At 40.4% G+C, this 20493-nt stretch overlaps 1 protein-coding gene and 1 long non-coding RNA gene across 2 annotated transcripts; both read right to left on the bottom strand.

Moving 5' to 3' along the window:
• Positions 1-1373: 1373 nt before the first annotated feature.
• LOC134624253 (gastrula zinc finger protein XlCGF8.2DB-like) lies at positions 1374-7509 on the bottom strand. The gene is made up of 2 exons (XM_063469214.1): positions 6727-7509; positions 1374-2628 (listed from the first exon to the last, which is right to left on the bottom strand). The coding sequence occupies exon 2, from the start codon at positions 2500-2502 to the stop codon at positions 1444-1446; it is 1059 nt and encodes a 352-aa protein (XP_063325284.1). The 5' UTR covers positions 2503-2628; positions 6727-7509; the 3' UTR covers positions 1374-1443.
• Positions 7510-17488: 9979 nt separating this feature from the next.
• Positions 17489-18476, bottom strand: LOC134624254 (uncharacterized). The gene is made up of 3 exons (XR_010093496.1): positions 17877-18476; positions 17686-17731; positions 17489-17575 (listed from the first exon to the last, which is right to left on the bottom strand). It is a non-coding gene; the product is annotated as an uncharacterized LOC134624254 (long non-coding RNA).
• Between the last annotated feature and the right edge of the window lie 2017 nt (positions 18477-20493).

Below are 20493 nucleotides of genomic sequence, written 5' to 3'. Positions count from 1 at the left end.
TTCCAGCTACAGCCACACACAACAACAACAGCACCTCAGGTCCCGGTACACTCTTTTAAAAAGGGGAGGCGTGATGAGCTTATGGACCTTCGGTGTGTCTCAAACTCCCCTGCAGTATTATGTATTTAATATTGGCAAATCGTTCTTCACAGGCTGACCTGCTTTTCATTGAACACTGTGCCCTGGCAGTATGGCAATCTGCATACAATAAAAAGTGTCTCAAGAACTAAACCTGACACACACCTTAAACTTTAGTATTTTATGGTGAAAAGGCTCTATGCCATGTCCTAAAACATGTTAGCATTGTAGCACTGGTTATGTTTCATCAGGATATCTGCTATTTTTTTGTATGAGTGTTTATTCAAAGGAATGAGTGCAGTAAAAGGCTCAGTGAACACTTTTCATTTTGGGGCTTTTATCATTTTATCATTATGCACATTTTTACTCTGTGAATGGTACTCATGGCCATTGACCAGTGGTTGTTGATCAATGCTCATAAGAATTTGCATATTAATGATGAAGAAATTGACCTCACAGCCCATTGTTCATTCATTGGGCCGGTTTCAGTCGTTATGCAAATGTACTGTTTACAAGATTAACGTAAAAGCAGGAATCAAGACGTAACAGTTTATTTGTAACATGGAATCGTTTCTGAGTGGAGTATGAACTGAGATTACTCAAACTCTTTCACAGATGAAGTTCTCTTTCATGTGTCTGCGTTCATGCTTAGTATGATCACATGATTGTGAAAAGGTTTTGTCACAGTGTCTGCACTTGTATGGTTTCTCTCATGTGTGGACTCGTTTATGCTTTTCAAGCTGACGTGCACTGATGAAGGATGACCCACACTGATCGCAGACATGCTTTTTGACGCCACTGTGAAGGAGTTCATATTGTTTGAAGTCCTTTGAAGTGGTGAAGCCTCTCCCGCATTCTTTACAGTAGTTCATTTTGTCTCCAGTGTGTCTACGTTGATGTATTTTCAGAGTCCTTCAATGACTTAAAGTCTTTCCACAAAGGTCACAACAAAAGTCTTTCCCACAGCGATGACAGGGTTGAGAACTTGATCCATCTGTGTCGCTCTGCTTCTAAACAAAAACACAAAGACAGTGTAAGTCAGTCCTTCAACATTTTTATCCTGAACGTCACCTGAAATAAAGAGCATCTCTGCCAAAGTCCAATTACATTTTACTGTTAACATTATCAGACTCAGCTCAATTTAATGTGCTATAAAAACGATAAGAGTAAAAACATTAAAGTAATACTAGTTTAATGCTACAATAACAATAACACAATTCTCAAACACTATCCCTAAAAACCTGTGATTAGAGTCTGAATAATCATTCAGAGCTGCCAGTAGAATTGCTAACATGCTAACACACTTTGATGAGCAGAGTTGTTTCAAACAGTCGGGCTGACAAGATAAAAATATAAATACATACCTCACAGTAACTGCACTTGTAGAGTCTTTCTGGTGTGGATCTGTTGGTGTGTTTTCAGGTAACGTGGAGATTTAAAAGTCTTCTCACACAGGTCACATTTATAAGGTCGTTCCTCAGTGTGGGTAAACATGTGACGTTGTAACTCTGCTTTTGTGGTAAACTGTTTACCACACTGATCACAGCTGTACACATCATGTCTGGTGTGAATGCGTAGGTGAATATTTCGGCTCCCTATCCGGCTGAAGGTTTTTCCACAAATGTCACAGCTGTACGCCTTAATTCCAGAGTGGGTAACTAGATGACTCTGTAAGCTGTGACTGTGAGTAAAAGCTCTGCCACACTGGTCACAGGTGTACGCTTTAACTCCACTGTGGATGAGTTGGTGTGTTTTTAAGTGTGAAATGCGCGTAAAAGACCTTCCACACTCGTCACAGCTGAATGGTCTCTGTCCACTGTGGATGAGTTGGTGTCTTCTTAAGCTTCCAGACTCGGTAAAAGACTTTCCACACTCGTCACAGCTGAACGGTCTCTCTCCAGTGTGGATTAGTTGGTGTGTTTTTAAGCTTCCAGAGTGGGCAAAAGACTTTCCACACTCGTCACAGCTGAACTGTCTCTCTCCAGTGTGGATTAGTTGGTGGGTTTTTAAGCTTCCAGAGTGGGCAAAAGACTTTCCACAGTCTCCACAGCTGAACAGTCTCTCTCCAGTGTGGATGAGTTTGTGTGTTTTTAAACTTCCAGAGTGGGCAAAAGACTTTCCACACTTGTCACAGCTGAACGGTCTCTCTCCAGTGTGGATTAGTTGGTGTCTTTTTAAGTGTCCAGACCTGGTAAAAGACTTTCCACAGTCTCCACAGCTGAACGGTCTCTCTCCAATGTGGATGAGTTGGTGTGCTTTTAAGCTTCCAGACCTGGTAAAAGACTTTCCACACTCGTCACAGCTGAACGGTCTCTCTCCAGTGTGGATTAGTTGGTGTCTTTTTAAGTGTACAGACCTGGTAAAAGACTTTCCACACTCGTCACAGCTGAACGGTCTCTCTGCGGTGTGGATGACCTGATGCATTTTTAGGGAAGCTTTCACAGTCAAATCTTTCCCAAACTCGTCACGGTTGTATTTTTTTCTTCCACTTCTTTCTTCAACTAAATTGTCGGCCTCCTGAGAGCGCTGACTTCTCGATCCACGTTGGTCCTGCAGTGACAGAGATACAAACAGAGGCAGTGATTTGTGGGAAATACATTATTCTAACCGGCCTTCTATTAGTGGTATTTTGTGAGCTTTTATTAAATAAGTATTTATACTTATTTTCATACACACATTGCAAATGTGCTCATGAGAGTTGACATTCAGTCTTTTGAGGATCAATGCAAACATGCTTACAGACAGATACATATTAGACTTGTTTCTAGGGCAAAGATTAGAGACATTTGGCTGTGCCTGTACGCCTGCTCAGTGAGATTAGCACAGAATGTACTCTGGATGTTTCAGAGACGTGTACGAGGAGAAAAAACAGCAGGAAACAGAGTGTGAGACGGTGAGGACGGTTTTTAAGTGTTATAGAAGTCAAGTAACTGACGCATATTATGATATCTGCTTACGTATTGTGATGCTGGACTTTAATATACAAAAGTTGATTTTATATATATATATATATATATATATATATATATATATATATATATATATATATATATATATATATATATATATACACACACACACACACAGATATATATATATATATATATATATTATATATATATATATATATATTATGATATCTGCTTACGTATTGTGATGCTGGACTTTAATATACAAAAGTTGATTATATATATATATATGTATATATAGGGATGGGTATTGATAAGATTTTAACGATTCCGATTCCATTTTCGATTCTGTTTAACGATTCGATTCTTTATCGATTCTCTTATCGATTCTTATTTTTAAAAAGGAGAACACTAAGGTTGATTAGAACTTTGTTTTATATCTTCTCTTTGAACAAGATAGAAATTTAGGAGTAACATGGCCTTACAAACCCAACAGTGAGATCTTAAGAGATCCACAGCCTACGGCTCTTCAATGGGGTGTCACAGGGTCCCCAGGAAAAAAAAATTGTAAATGTAAAATAATAAAATAAATATTCTTCTGTAGCATTAACAAAGTATAACATAAATTATTCTGTAGCAATTACACAAGAATATCCAGTAATGTCCCTGCCTACAATTAAACACATTCACTTACCATCTGCTGTGGCAAATGGCTGCAAGGTTTTTACCACAAACTTAGTCACTGCTCGGTGACATTCGGGCCTGAAAAGAGACGCTACCGGTGGACTGCAGCGACAACTGCCAGCGAGCGCCAGCCAGACTCTGTCTCTCTCATCATGGTCACCTAAATGCACAGTAATGGCAGGTTTTGTAATAAAGCAGATCACGCTAACATAATATGCACTGTTTGTTGATTATTTACCTGCCGCATTAACGGGAGAGGACGCGCAAACATTACCGCTGCTGCTGGGTTGAGATTCACGAGTCCGGAGCGGAATTAAAAACACAACTTTCATTTAAGTTCATCGCGTGTTTCGTGAGCAAATGCGTTTGCATATTCGTAGTGTTTCCTCCCTTAAATAAAATATCTACTTTGCAAATATTCCAAGTTGCCCTGTTGTCATCCGTTCTTGTAAAGTATAACCAAACTTTTAAGTGTTTGAGCCGCTTAGACGCTGTTTCCTGTCAGGTACGCTCCGACGCTCCGCAACGTGGTGACGTCATTCGGGGCGACTGGAATCGATAAGGGAATCATTTTCAAAAACGGCAAACGATTCCAAGGAATTGAAACAGTGGAAACCGGTTCTCAACAAGAATCGGTTTTCGATACCCATCCCTATATATATATATATATATATATATATATATATATATATATATATATATATTGGCGACCGTCAAGCCTTTGAGTCGCCGAGCAGCTGAATAGGGGAATAATGTTGACGCGCCCGCTGATCAAACGTAAATCAAAGTTCCAGATTAAAAACTTCTTTATTTGTTATCAATCCTTAAAATCCGTAGAAACGCAGTGACCAAAACATTCTAAAATGGGCGGTCAGCAAAAGTCGACTTCCCCCATCACCCACTCATTCACAAATTCCCTCGCGACCTGAACAGGTGATATAGCAATCACTATTACTATCACCGACACCACGTGACCCAAAGCTACGCCTATCCACAACAATATACATATACATACCCCGAGCCGCGTGCTGTCCACCCTTACAGTTAGGGCTGCACAATTTTGCATAAAATGAGAATCACGATTTTTTTGCTTAGAATTGAGATCACGATTCTCTCACGATTTTCTTTTCCAATATAAATATTTATTGCACTTATTAACTGCACATCAACTTCGTAACAGTTGAGACTGAACATAAAAACAATAAACATAAAAACAATAAATGCCTCACATTTTGTCGTTGCCGCAAAATGTTGTACTGCTTGAAATTCCCACCGTTGCTCGACACTGCGTGTATAGAGCAGGTAGTGCAACAATAGAAAAATAGTTGCGGGACGGCACTGTGTAGCGTTTGTCTAGGGTGTTGATCATTTTCCTAAATCCCTCGTCTTGCACAGTGTTGATGGGAGCAATATCTTTAGCCAGGTGATAAGTAATAACCTCTGTTCGACGGGTATGGGGAAGCGCTGTATAAGGTTCCCGTTATTGATGTTTGGGTGGATTTTCTCCAGTCACTTTCTTGTCCTCCCTGACGTGCTCTCCGTTGGTTTTCCCTGCCAATTTTAGCAGCCAGCGTCTGTATCACGTGGTATAAGGCTACGCCCTTGTCATTTGTTGAGTAGGAAGAGTGAGCGCTTGTTTTCATGCAGATTAAGTCCCGGATCAAAATGTGGTGCAATCGTCATCGTCTTTTCTTTTTTTCTTTTTTTTTTAATCGTTGTCATTTGGAAATGAGATCGCGATTTTCTAACGATTAATTGTGCAGCCCTACTTACAGTGATCACGTGGTTGCTGTAACAATAGCCTACATTCAACAGCTGCAGCCCTCCTGCTGCCAGCTGTACACATCAACACCAAAAACAACAACAGCACAAGCAGCGCACAGGTTTTAAGCCAGCGAGGCATCATTGTAGATGCAGTGAAGGTGAGTCCATCTCACCTGCAGTGGCATCGCAGACCACGAGCCGCCACAATAATAAAACATTTTTTATTTAATTATAAATAAATTCTTTCTCCTAATTATGTCCTGGGTATTAAGTAATTAATAATACCAAAGGAAACATCACGAAAAACACTTAAGGTCATGAAAATTAATTGCGAATTAGTAATTCACTGAGGCATCCACCCTATTTATTGAAAGGTATTGTATCTGTATTGGTATTGGATCGATACCAAAATATGCACTATCGCACACCACTACCATCAAGCGGTGCGGCTTCGTAGCTGAGCAAAGTCGTACTGAAACATTTGACAGATTTTCGAGCACCGTGTACATAAAATCGTTCCGAGGTCAGTAAACACAACCAGAGTTACATAAGGCACGCGGGATTATAAGGGGCGCTGACGATTTTCAGAAAAATCAAAGGATTGATTTGAAGTGTGCAGTATTTTCCAAAAACACGGTAATAACGACGGCCTGCTAGCATGCTCTACCAAAAATAGTGCTTTGTTGTGTGTCTGATGGACGAAAGCCAAACCAGTTCCACACCACTGAAGTTGCAGCATTGTTACAAACCAGTTCTGGTTCGTCCGTTTCATTTAACGACCCACTTTCTCTTCTCGCTGCCATGTGCTTATGTAAACATATGCACTGCGCATGCGCGTTTTACCTAAATTCTATCGCTATATTTCATTTTCCTATCGTTGCCCAAAATTACACCGGTATTACCGTGAACGGTATGATATAGCCCAGCCCTAGACAATATTTATGTCTCCAGATTGTTTGTATAGTGAGCCATTAAGACTGTACTCTTTGTACAGTTTTTATTTTTGCTGCTTTTGTCTTACACTGTCAAACAAACACAGATTTGCAGCGTTTGTATGTGTGTGCAAAAGCAAATGTGCCAGGCCTCAAAGACAATGGGTGGTTCGCACAACAAAAGCAGGATGTGAATCGAGCATATGACCTGTACAAATCTCAGCAGGGGTGATTAACACCTCGGGACTTGCACCAGAAAATAAAAAAGTCAATAATTCTAGTAGGTGTTGGTTTCAAGGGATTTCTGCAAATGTGCGCAGAGTTAGTAAATCTAGTGTTGAAGTTAGCTCGGTGCTTACCTTTAGATGAGCCCACAAACCGAGAGAAACTCCGTGATGAAGCTGGAACTCTTTCCAAACAGGAAACAGGTCAGGGAGCAGAGACCCACGTGGTTCACGCTGATCTCAGCTACGATCCAGGAGACAAGGGTGTGCAGATCGATGCAGATATCGATCCAAACGTTGGTAGTGGTATATGATCGATACTTTAGTTTGTTTCTCTCCTGGAGGTTCACTATTTACTCGCTGTGGATGAAAAAGCAGCTCTGTCTGTGTGAACACCTCTTCTTATGCGGCAGACGCACTTTGCTCCGCCCCCTTCTTCCTGCCCTGCTGGGATTTGTTCCTGTGCCGTCACGTGACTCAGATGCGCTCAGAAGACGCATTTGGACTGCAGAGAGAGAGAAAGAGGAGCAACATGTGGAGATATTTTATGACTGTAAATGAAAATGCTGGAGAACAGCTGGAAGGCTGTCAAGCCACAGGGGACCACAACAAGCTGTAGAGTTCAGCTTATTTTTCACACCTCAGTTAAATGCTTTGACTGAAGTCTCACTGCACACACTCAAACTTAGTGTTTGTGTACACCTTGGTCATTATAACCTGACACTGATCAGTGCTGCTCTGACGACCACACTCACATCCATGTAATCATTTAACTGGGATGATCTGGATTTACTGCACAATGCTGAATGTGTCCTTACAGTACAGGGAATAACTCTCTCTGTGTTCCTGTAGAGAAACTCTGGGTTTGTGTGCTGACGAGCATCACTCACAGTATGATACAAAGGCTCACTCATACCTTTCCACACATGTGACAAATTCAAACAGATGCTGAAACCTTTAGAACATCATAAACTACACATTGTTGTACTCTTTTAGGATGGAACAGCTTTCAGATTTATTTACTCTTAAAGGATAAAAGATGTTTTTAAGAATTTTGCATTCAAGAGGAGAATGTTTAAATAAGTCATGTAAATGAGAATTTCAAAGTTGGTGGCTGCAGTATATACAAATTGGTGTATCTCAAAAACAAAATTATGAAGACACTCAAAATTAATTTGGAAACTGTTTTATGCAACTTTTTTACATTTACAATTTTGAGGGATGAACCTCTGAAATTACTTTAACTAGAAATTTGTGTAAAAATACCACTATTGCAATTTATGCAGTTACTGATGACTTGATGCATACATATGATTAAAATTTGGGATATAATGGTTGTATTGATGTATAGCAACTTAAAATACTCCCAGAAATGGCACTACAACATGTAAAAATATAAAGATAAGCTCAGGCGGACTGGGTTCTTTAGTAGGTCTAAAGGGTCAAACTGCGTCCTCACATCATGAATATGAAGGGTTGTAGTGGGAGAAGGTGGTGTGAAATCCTCATAGCTGTGGAGTGAGGAGGGGGCTCCTGTGGGTGAAGTCTTTGATGGTGGTGATGGCTCTGTGCTGGTGGGAGTGGGGAGGTGGGGGGATGATGGACCAAAGTGTCTCTATTGTTGGGGAAGGTGGAGGTGTCAAGGCTGCTTGATGGCTCATCAAACCAGCAGTAAGAGTCGTTGAGGGTGTTGGCCAACAGCAGGTCCTCAGTGGAGTGGGGCTTTGTGCTTATATCCTTACTCTCATTTCCCTTAGCGTATCTGTAACATGCAAGTTCTGTCGGTGCTGTGCTACTGGAAACTGAATTTCCATCACACTATATGTTGTGATGATCTCAGTTCAGTCATGGTGTGTTCTGCAATCCTGCTGAATTGTGTTCCAGTCCCATCGACTGTGTATGAGCGTACAAACAAGCGTGTGGCGGGGATGAATCGGAATGTCTTGAGCCTCAGCATCACATCATCACAGTGGGTGTCAAAGTAATACTCGGGCAATTCGGAGTCTGGCGAGTCTGAGAGGTCCCATGCTTGCATGTCTCCTTCTGAAAAATGAGAACAATAACAAGATAGTAGTAGCCCCTGTCTCACTCTTAGTTCAACATTCCGAAATCACGAATAAAATGATCTCATCAACCCGTGAAAGAAACCCCAGTAGATGCGTAAAAACTAGTTAAATTAAAACTAGTGGTTTGATTAAATGAAACGCTTGTGAACAAGCTGACATTACCCATTCAGAAGAAATTCCCACTTGTGCCCTTTTTAAAATAAAATGCATGCATCGCTGCAAGCTGAGATATTGTCAGAATTATAAAATTAGTGTGATTAAAACACTATTACCAACACTTTTGACTAGATGTAAATAAAAAGCATCCCCTCTTTGTTAAGATGCACTGTGAAGCAAAACGGCTTCCACTCCGCCCGCAAAACAAAGAATTGCTTTTAAGAACACGTATGTCTGCATAACTGATGTTGAGATACACCAAAGTGATAAAAATAGTTTGGGACTCTGACCAGCAACATCCAGCAAGACCCAGACAGCGTTTTCTATCTCCCAGCTGGAGTTTTTTGTTTGTCTGTGACTGCAGAGTCAGATCTTTGTTGAGCCTCACATTTGCAGAGGTGAGTCAGTTTGCAGAGATCCCTCCCACCCTGGCTTTCATGTGCTAGATTTCTTATGTGAAACAGTAATATTTCACTGACTGCTGCTTATACCACAGGTTAATACACTCTACTGATCCCTGATGGGAGAATCATCACCTCTGCCAGCAAAGAAGCCTGGTGGATGTTTGTTTACAGTCTGATGATGCGACATCATGCTCTGCATCTTCAAAGTTTGTCTCTTGATCATCATTCATACACAGTTATGTAAAGTATGCTCATATGTAGTAGAGCAGGGCAATATGGCCCAAAATATTTATCACGATATATATTTGAAAATTTCCGATAACGATATAACTGACGATATAAATTACACTCGACAAAATACTTTACAACTCCACAACATTATTAGTGCAAAAACCCATTAATGTATTTTCACTTAAACAAGCAGCTGTTTTTTATGTGCATTAAAGTTATATAAAAATGTAACAGTGCAAATGCAAACTCCTCGCTGAAAGTTTAACCAAAAGGCATTTCCAGTGGAAATTGGCCAACATATCCTCAGCATAACCATGAATAATATCCACAAAACTTAAAATGAGGTTAAACACACACAATGCAGTAATATTACGTTGAAGCACCGTATCACTGCGAGGCTCCCGACTAGTATAACTGGGCCAACCTGGACCGACTTTGTAGTGAAAGTTTGAGCTTTGAGAGGCTAACTAGCCATGCTAAGCTAGCTCGGTGACAGGTCATGGCTGCAGATAAAAGGCTTTATTGACAGGTGCGATAATCCTTTATATCACAACAACATCATTCTCAGACAGGTGACAGGAACATGCAATGAAGTGGACACCTATATCTGCTATTGTTGCCAAAGTGTGTCAATGTTAACTGAAGCTGCGAGTCCCAGTCCTGCCCTGGTCCTCCTCCATTAGGACATGCCTAGAAAAAGCTGCGTTTGGAGGCATCCTTGTAAGATGCATGAACCAGCTCAGCTGGCATCTTTTGATACGGCAGGACTCTAAGCCTAAATCATAATATAAGATGAGTAACAGTATGGTGGACATTAGGTAAGGCTGCACTTTTTGCAGTGATCTTGTTTACAAAACTATTTTTGTATGAGTAATATGTTTTCTTTTTGTCTGTTAATCTTGTTGAACTGCACATGATTATTTGCAGCTAGCAGGTTGTTAATGCTATCCACCAAGTCTAAAAACAGCATGTTAATACTTGGAGATCCCGAAGGCTGCTCCAAAAATGATGACATTATATTTTAAATATTTGTTCAATTCAAATGATCTTTTCCTCTCAAAGAAATCTACTACATGTGTAATTTTTATGTCACGTGTAATTTCCATTGCAAACATTAATCACAGTTAAATTAAGAGGGGATGGCAATAAAAACTCCAGTGATACCATCAAGTACACTGCAATTTCAGTTGTGGGACGATCGCACTGCGTTCTCCGGGAGTCCGGACTCCCGTGTGAACTTACAAAGTCTGGACAAGTGACGACTGGAGTACGGACTCGCATACATGAGTACTGAGAAACAGCCTGACAGTCTGCAGTCTATGAACTAACATCAACTAACTCCAACTAACAATGTTAGCTCTGTAGCAAGCAGCCTTAATGAATAGTAATAGAAATCACACAGCAATAGTACATCAAAGATACTGAAGTTTTGGCTGTCCCATTCTTCTTATGAAGTGGTGTCGGAGTTTCCAAGTGAGGAATGATTTCCTGCCCGTGCACTGCTGGCTCTGGGTTCATTGTGTAACTGACACCACCAGCAGGACGCTTGCATTAGAGCCTTTATTATGTGTTTGGTTTTGGTTTCTGGTAATCAGAATCAGAGAAACTTTATTAAACCCTGATGGAATTTGAGTAAAAAAAACAAAAATAAATAAAGTGGGCCATGAGTCATGCTCGAAACAGCGATATGCATGCAACATGTGATATATGTGTACATGCTCATCCAACTGAGCTAAACCTGCGCCCAAACTTGTTTAATCACCAACACTGGAGAAGGCATAGAGTGGGGATAACCTAAGTAGCCTATAATATATAAAACAGGAAAAGACCGCCGTGCATTTATTTCAACAAAGTAACTGTAATCTGATTACCACCTATGTAAACGTTAACTGTAACGGAATAGAGTTTCTCATATTGTGTATTTTAAATATGTCAGTACATGTATTCCATTACTCCCCAACACTGACTACATCTCTGCATGTTGGAACGTTTTTAGTTGATCATTTAAAGCTATTTCTGCTCCTAGTGGTCCATTTTTGCAGCTGGGACCTAACCCAAATGTTCCCTTAGGAGTGTTTTGGGAGAATGTGTTCATCCATTCAGGACAGAAAAGGACACTTGGATAATCTGTGCTGAGGAGCATTAAACTGTTCTTGATACATCGAGAGCTCCTTCAGACACAGCAGCCTTTTCACTCTATTTAAATATGTAAAGATTAAAATGTTGTCATTTCTTTGTAAAATGTTCCCTAAAGATAATGTTACTTGTAATCTATTATTTCAACACTAAATCAAACCCAAACATTCCTTTGATTTCTGTTTTTGTGTCTTCACAGTTTCCCAGCATGCTCTGGCTGTGGTGGTGGAGGTATATGAGGGGGAGACTTCTGTCCTCTTGCACTATGTTTACAAAGGTTCGATACCTGAGGACACTCCCACAGTGATGTGGACTCGCAGTGACCTCAATCCCAAATCTGTCCACCTACAAGGAAAAGGAGGAGACGATCTTAAAGGGCAAAACCAGCGCTACAGTGGGCGCACATCAATGAGTCGTTATGCATTAAACACAAAAGACTTCAGCCTCACTCTGAGGAAACCCAAACTGACTGACAGCGGTATTTACACCTGCTCCATCAGTGCTGGAGGAGAAGAACAGAGACTGAGTGACATCCAGCTGCAGGTCAAAGGTCAAACCTGCTGCATGAAAGAGTAAAAGTCAGTACAGTAGATGAAGCTCAAATAGTCCCAAAAGCAACAAGAAAGCCAAGTTTTTTCTGAATAGTTCTGAAAGTCTTGATTAACCTAACAGAAAGATTTCCAATGGACCGAACCTTAAAATGAAACCACAAACATGAGCAGGAAAGTAAACTAAAATAAGATCTTACTGATACAGCCTCTGTGGTATATGGCATTGCATTCTTTTAGGTGTGCAGAGTTGTCTTCTCTGCTCAGGGAGACAAATGTCAGTAGACTTTTTACATATTGTCCTTGATGGAAAAAGTCAAGATTTCTTTTAAAACACTGAAACATTCATTATGATCCCTCAATTGTCTGTAGCTGTAGCACCAGTTCATAAATTCCAGTTTAGTTACCACTCAAAGCAAAGAGTAGTGAGCCACATTAGTGAAGTCAGAGGTCAGAAATGCAGAAACTTGTCATTTGCCATGAGTGTGACTGCTATTGGTCCTATATTTGATATTGTGGTTTCTTGTCCTTTCAGATCATCACGTGGAGGTGAAGGTGGAGGAAGGCTCAGAGGTTCAGAGTAATTCAGGCTTTTCCTTGCATGTTATGTAGCTGATACCTGCTGTCTTGTGTGGTCTCCTGGTTGTCTGGGCTGTTGTCAGCTGCATGAGTGTTACTGCCTGCTACACAGATTTCCTCAGACGGACGTGATCTGACATTACATCTGTTAGTCTGACGTCTGTCCACAGTCGAAGACTCTATGACTGAAACAAAAATGTCTTTAAACGCCGCCAGAGAGCGTTTGACAGTCTGAGGAGTGATCAGTGACTTTGCTGTCAAAGGAGGCACTGGAGCTCCTCCTAGAGGTTTTAATGAAACTGCCGTGTTGCCATTTTTGGGAAGAGCGAGTCTGGGAGATTTGCTCTGTTTAGACTGTTTCTTCCTTTCTTTTTTAGGTTCAGGCCTCTTGGAGCTGCTGAGGCTTTGAGGACATGTTCTCCACAGGGGCGATTCTAGGATTAGAGCTTTGGGGGTGCTGAGCACCCAGAGAGCTGCCCAGCCAGGCAAGATAAACTTTACACTTCACAATGAAACTTCTTCCCTGTCTCTGTGAGTCCCTGCATCCTTAAATGACTCCAGTTGTCCCGAGTTCTCTCTGACTGTCTCCTGGGTGCATTTAAACCCCTGTTCCTCCCTGTCCTCATCGTCTGTTGTCTTCATCTCCGTTATCAGTCATCATAATTTTACCAACTCTGTGCAAATCTGCAAATTTTTTTCTTAAATCATATGATTCTTAAATTCATCAAGTCTCTCTGTGCCTGGGTCCTCGTCTCAAAACATGACATCACTGTTTTGTACATTTTAACACAATTTAATCCCAACATTTGTGAAAGACAAGCAAAACACTTTTTGAAAAGTCTGTAACAAAACCATCAAATCTGATAAAGGTTATTTAAATGCTGCAAAAGAAGAATGGATTGGAATAAAAAAAAAATACATATCCTAACCTTAATTACTGGAGGAGAATAGTGAATGATGCTCATAGTGAGTAAGAAGTAAACTGAGTGCATTTGGACAGAGATTCACTTTTAATGTGTATGTATATTATAATACAGATACATAAAAAACACTCCCAAAACAGAATAAATTATTACAAATAAAAATCTTTACTGCAGATACTAATTTTACTAATTTAATAATACTAATTTTGTGTTGTAAGATTTATGAGTTTCATGCTTTCATAGTGGTACTTGGGAGAGCTTGACATTTTTATCAGGTGGTACACACTGTAAAAAGTTTGAGAAACACTGATAAGTGTATGTGTGCTTTTAGAAAACATTTAAAGCTGCTGTACAGAATCTTTGAAACAAGCTTAAAACACTTTTAGAATATAAACAGAGCACTCTGCTTCTCTTTACAGCTCCTCACTCCACCAGGGCTCTGTTTGGCACTTTCTGATACTGTACTGCGGCAGTCATACAGACAACTGGGCGGTCCAAAAGTTGGCCTACCTATTACTGGCTGAGGTTTTAGTAGAGTTGTGGCTGAACCACATAAAAATATATCATTAATTTTAATCTCCCCAATAATGTTATGTTGGAATGTTGTTAAAGAGGGTCAAAAATGTTTCAACCCAGTTTGTTTTGCAGATTCTGTATAGCAGCTATAATATAGGGAGGACACAACTTCCAGATTGTATGAGTAAAATCAGGTTTTTTCTCCTTGTTAGTTTAACAGTTTCTTTTTTGCCTGTCACTGTTCCCTGTCTGTTTTCTTACCTGGTTCTTCCTGACCTTGTACTTTCTCCTCACGTTCCCACTTTTTCCTCTCTCCCTCTTTGGACTGACAATCATACACAAATAGATTGTATTCAATTAGATGAAAAATTACATTAATATGAAAAAATACTATTAAGATCACTAACAAAAAGTCCTCTCTCAGTCTACTTTCAACCAAAAGGCAAATAACCAAACCACATGAACATCTAATAAAAGATATAAATATTGAAACACTGATCCAACATTATTTTTGATTGACGGATCATTTGATTTTACACTTTTACCTGAATGTGGCTCCTTTTTTTGAAAAAACTTCCTTATATCCCTTATGAACCTGGCTGTCTCTCTGTACACACACACACACACAACAGGAGTTATAAGGTTAATGGGCATTCAGTCAGTTAGCTAGTTAGTATCCATTTCAAACAGGACAGTGGTAACAACAGTAGGCTACGGACAATTTTTAGTTTTAGATTTTAAATATGCTATATAAATTTCAATGGGAGCAACAGGACGGTCAAATGTCGCTGATTTTACTACAGAGCAGGATGGATTGTAGGGTAGCAAACATCATTGGAAAACATGTTTTCAACACTGCAGGTTACCTGGGTGTAAAGTTTTTCAGCTAAAAAGAAACATGTTATGACTCCTACCTAACTATATAAAGAGTAACTGAAGGTTAAATGCAGCTAATATGTCCTAGCACTTACACCTCCGCTCAGCTGCGTCTCCTGCCGCTCTGGCAGCAACAGCGCTAGAGCCAGAGCAAGGGAGAGCCGATCTGGAACAAACCATTTTGGGAGGGGTGTGTGTGTTATCTATACTTTTGTTGTTAAAATGTTATGTTTCAACCAAGTACTGTATGGTTTTTATATTTTTAGCAGTGTGTCACACAGACAGCAAATATTGTCCAAAAAAAGTAAGAAATCTTTGGGGGTGCTTTGATTCATTTTTGGGGGTGCTTCAGCACCCCCAAAAATGGGCTAAAATCGCCCCTGGTTCTCCAAATCTTCAGCTACGTTGTTGACATGCCACCATCCGCCCAGGGCTCTCCTTCTCCATTTGGCTGAATCTGCTTCCGTCAGCCGCTCCTTAAGTCGACTTTGCGACACGGGCACTTTTGGTGTGACTGATAGTTTTCCAATAGGATCGTGCTGATATCAGTCTGACTCTGAAAAACCCCACACAGGGAAACATTGGGAGATACACATGTTACGTCTGGAGAAAGGGAGACATAATCAGATCGAAAACAGTGATGTTCAAAGTAACAGTTTCTCAGGTGCCATTGTCTAGATATTGAACTTTGGTTTTATTATATTAATTTCCTCTTTATGATAGAATGAACTTTAATGTCCTCTTGTTTAACCTTCACCCAGGAGTACCCGAAGCTAGCGTGCAGCTAGCAGGCTGCACTCTGCTGGGACAGGACAAAGGACAAAGGCATTATGTTGTTGTTTTCTGAATCTTTGGTTTTTATTTAGCCTTTTCTCTATTTTGTTCAATGAGTCTTAGCTGCACACTGCCTTTGAAACACATGTTCAACAAGAAGCCACAGAAACCTTTATCACATTAAAGTCTCATTGTTTCTGTACAGATTTTCATGTATTCTCATGTGTTTGGCTCCCAGAGTGTCGATTCCTCCTCCTGTCTCATCTTCCTCTGTTCTCTGTTACCTGGTCTTTCAGAGTACTGTTAGGGTGATATTCTGCCAAGTGTGAAGTTGATGAGCTTCACAGTTACAACAGGTTAACATTTCTGAATAACATGATGAAAGTACAAGCATGATCATTTTAAACATGTTTTTATATTTATTTATATTTCAACAATATTAATGTTTTAATCCAGCAGTTTAAGGTCGGGCTCAGACTAAAGTCTGTGCTAAGACGACACCATTGCGAAATGTTCATGTTGTTTTTCAGAGGTGGGCTTTCTGCATCATTACCCTGTTGCATAATCTGAGTGAGCTAAAGGGCATGAACTGATAGCTTCATATTCTCCTTCAGGATTATCAGACAGGGAGCAGAATTCATGTTCATCAAGTGAGACAAATTGTCCAGAAGCAGCAAAGCAGCCCAGACCATCACACTACAACCGCCATGTTTGACTGTTGGTATGATGTTCTTTTTATGAAATGCTGTTATTTTCAGTGCAGATGTAAGGGGACTAAGACTTTCCAGAAAGATGAGCCTTTTGTCTCGCCAGTGCACAGATTATTTTCCCAGAAGACTTGGGGATCATGGAGATCATTTTGGCAAATGTGAGATGAGCCTTCGTGATCCTTTTGGTCACCAGCAGTTCTCGTCTTGGGATTCTCCCGGTGTTTGCGGATGGAAGCAGGGTTCCTACAACTTCAGCAAAGTTAGATTTAAGACTTTTTTTGTCACTCAGTATTTAACAATAACAAAAAAAAAAAAATTCATTAAGAGTTAAATTTATTAAGAGTTATAGACTAAACAGGGGTTAGAGGTCAACATGTTGAAATTTGTGTGTGATCAGTGATGAGGGGTTTCTGTATTACCCCTGACATGCTATTTATTTTACAGTCAGCAGACTTCAAGTCTGAAAGACTTTCTTCAAAACATACAACATGCCTCATACACACTTACACTGCTGCTTTTATCCATGATAATTCTAGCTCACAGACAGGAAAAAAGAAAATCATGTCTTTGAATGTTTGAGACATTTTAATAACAATTAGTCTTATTCTGAATTTTTAGGGATCTGATCTGAAGTCTGAGGTGTTTCTTTGGATGATGTTAAAGACGGAGTACTGTCTCCTCGGTAACCTGGACCTCTGAAGGTTTGATAGTTTTTTCTTACTAACATTAAAAACTGAAGAAAACTGCAGTTTTAATTTAACGATTCAGAGTCAGTATTTTGAAATCTTAAAATGTAAATTATGAACCTGCAAATCACCAGAATCGGTTCACTTCTATTACATCATCTCTGGTCAGGTCCTGTCAGGTTACAGCTAAAAATCTAATACAAGACCTGGTCTGAATCAAAGTCAGTACCTTCCTCCTGATTTATGTGTTTATTTATGTATATATGTATGTATTTATGTATTCTAGTCTTTCCCCCCTGTCCTCTGCCCTTCTACCCTCTCCTCCAGGCTGTCCTCAGGCCTGTAAGATGCTGCTGTCATGTTGTCGGTCAGGTTCTTTCTGAAAGAAGCAAACATGAAGATCAGAGCTAAACACACAGACAACACACTGGTGAAACTGGAGCTAAAGAAAGACCAAGAATTCAAAATAATGAAACATTGAAAACTGACAGCAAACAGAACTTGGAGTAATCCAGTAAGACTGGAACTCTACATGCTGAGATAGCAAACAAATCAAGAACTAAAACACAGATCACAAAGTAGAAATCAATATTATCAATAAAGACAGAAATCAGAGATTCAACTATATCACGAGGCTTCAGATGCACTTTTAGAATATTGTTGAAGAAAAAAATGCTCACAATTATTTGAAGTATTACTATACTTGTGCTGTTTTCTTCATCCTGCAAAGCTGTTCATGTTCAACATGACTGATGAACAGATCCACACAGTCATTCAGTTTGTTTGGAGGAAGCAGCTCATCTGAGGTCATGTGATTATCAGCAGGTTTCAGTGGAGCTGATTTAACTCTTTGGTCCAACAGAGCAGCTCAAACAGAACTGTAGAGATGAGCTGTGTTGATCCTGAGGACTTAGTGATGTGTAGAAATAATGAAACCTTGATGTGTGACAGTTTCTGAGGCTCCAGGTTGAAGATGTGTTTTAAATCCGGTGCTTTGTTGAGTCATATTGTCCTACAAAGAAACCGATCCTGACAGAAGACAGGATCTGTGATCAGAACTCCTTGAACTCTTCTCTCTAATGTTTCATTTTAGGTCCACAAACACTTTCAGCAGTAAGTAGATCCACACTGACAGGAGACATGACTGTGAAGCAGCACCATCAGACTCTGATCGTCTCCAACATCTTTAAAAACTGCTTTGACTTTTTAGATCTCTGTCCTGTTACCTCCTGCTGTGGTCTGCTTCTCTCCTTCAGCTTTCTCTATAACTCTGCTGCAAACTGCTGCTGCTGCCATCTGTTTAGCTCACGGTGTGTTTGTGTCCTCTCAGTCTGTCAGGTGGAGGTGGAGGAGGGGGCGGAGTCTGTCCAGCTGCCCTTCAAAACCACAGAAAACCTGCCTGAAGATGTTAGAGTGAAGTGGAGGGACAGATACAACAGGAAGCTTCACGTGTATCAGAACGGCTGGAGGCCTGAAGAACAGCACCAGGTTTACAGAGACCGAACGAAGATGGATGAAGACCTGCTGAAAACTGGAGACCTCAGTCTGACCCTGAAACAGCCCACAGTGAGTGACAGTGGGAGATACAACTGTGTAGTTGACAGCAGGAATATCTACAGATACAAAACGGTGCTGCTTAAAGTCAAAGGTTTGTTTGTTTGTTTCTCTCTGACTGTCTTGTGATTTGAGTTTGACTTGTTAGAATGATTATGTTGGATTATGTTTCAACAGCAAGCAAACTAAATCTAGTTTCAACCAGTCTGGGCATCAACAAGTGGGAAAATGAGATTTATGAAACTGACTTAGTAGCCTTGATACTGTTTTATTGGTGATACTTTAACGCGACGTTTCCATAAATGTAATTTGCGACTACTCTCACTTCTACAATCATCATCATACACAGACACTAATAACTGGAGCTCCAGGTACCACAGTTTACATTAGCAACAGCTTAATCTTTAAGTACCTTCTATCCATTTCTTCCTCTTAACCGGGGCAGCAGCCTAAGCAAAGAAGCCCAGTCCTCCCTCTCCCTCCCCAGCCACCTCTTCCAGCTTGACTGGGGAGCACCAAGACGTTCCCCGGGGCCTCCTTCTGGTGGATATATGCCCAAAACACCTCACCCAGGTTAAAGCTCATTTCCACCACTCGTATCTGCAGTCTTGTTCTTTCAGTCACTACCAAAGCTCACGACCACAGGTGAGTGTAGGGACATAAACTGACCGGTTATTTGAGAGCTTCACTTACATTCAGCCACATTCCAGTGTGAGTCAGTGATGCTCTTTGATTCTGACAGTCTGGAACAATGAGGTTGTACATTTTCTTCTCACATGTAATTCTGATGTGAATAAAATATAATTTCAGTGTTTTAGTTTTTAGAGGTGCTTTGACCAGAAATGAAACTTCATTGTCTGACTGTGTTGTGTCTCCTCTGCAGGGAGAGTTCAGGTCCAGGATCAAACAGGGGACATCAGGAACAGAAGCAGCTCCATTGATCCGACTCCTCTGATGACTGATCAATCAGTTTGATCTGTGTGTTCTTTGATTATTGATCAGTGATGTCAGAGTGGAGTCAGTGTGATGTTGTTGTTGTGTGTTTGAGACTTTTAGTGTCCATGAAGGTCTCTGCTGCCGTAGATCCTCTGAACTGTGACAGAGGTCTCACTCTGGAGGAAACTCTCAGCACTTTCCAGCAGCTCCTCCATCATGGAGGACGTTCCCTCACTGTAACAGGTGGAGGAGAGAGGAGAGGAAGCACGGGTGGATCCTCTGAGGAAGAGGAGCGTTCCTACAAACCACATGATCACATGACCAGAATGGTATAGCTACAAAGTCAGATTAATGGGTTTGCAGGTGTCCTTAAAGTCAGAGTTCTCAGATACAGAAAACTGTCACTCTTTTTACCTGTTATGTCACCGTGGCAACTGAATGAAACACTGCATTTATGTCAGTTTTTTTTAATTGTTTATTTTCCATTTTATTTACATGTTTGAAGTAAAGCAATCTGTCAATCAATAACCATCATTGTAATATTAATCTCTCCACGTTTCTATTTAAAGGTCAGTCTCACACAAAGCAGACCAGTGATTTTACTTTACTTCCATATGATGTGTAGTTTGTATGTCTTTTGTCTTCGTACTGGTCATACTGGGTCTTGTACCATTTTTGAGTTTTGCTTTTGTATTTATTTATTTTAATTTTGTTCCAGTTTCTAGTCTTGGTAGCTGGGGATCAGTCTGCCAGGGCCTCCACTCTGGCCATCGCCTAGAACATTGCACCTGACACTACGGCGCATCC

Source organism: Pelmatolapia mariae, linkage group LG3_W (genome assembly GCF_036321145.2).
Source record: "Pelmatolapia mariae isolate MD_Pm_ZW linkage group LG3_W, Pm_UMD_F_2, whole genome shotgun sequence".
Lineage (NCBI taxonomy): Eukaryota > Metazoa > Chordata > Actinopteri > Cichliformes > Cichlidae > Pelmatolapia > Pelmatolapia mariae.
Note: the sequence above shows the minus strand (reverse complement) of the source record. Positions and strands in the feature narration are given on the sequence as shown.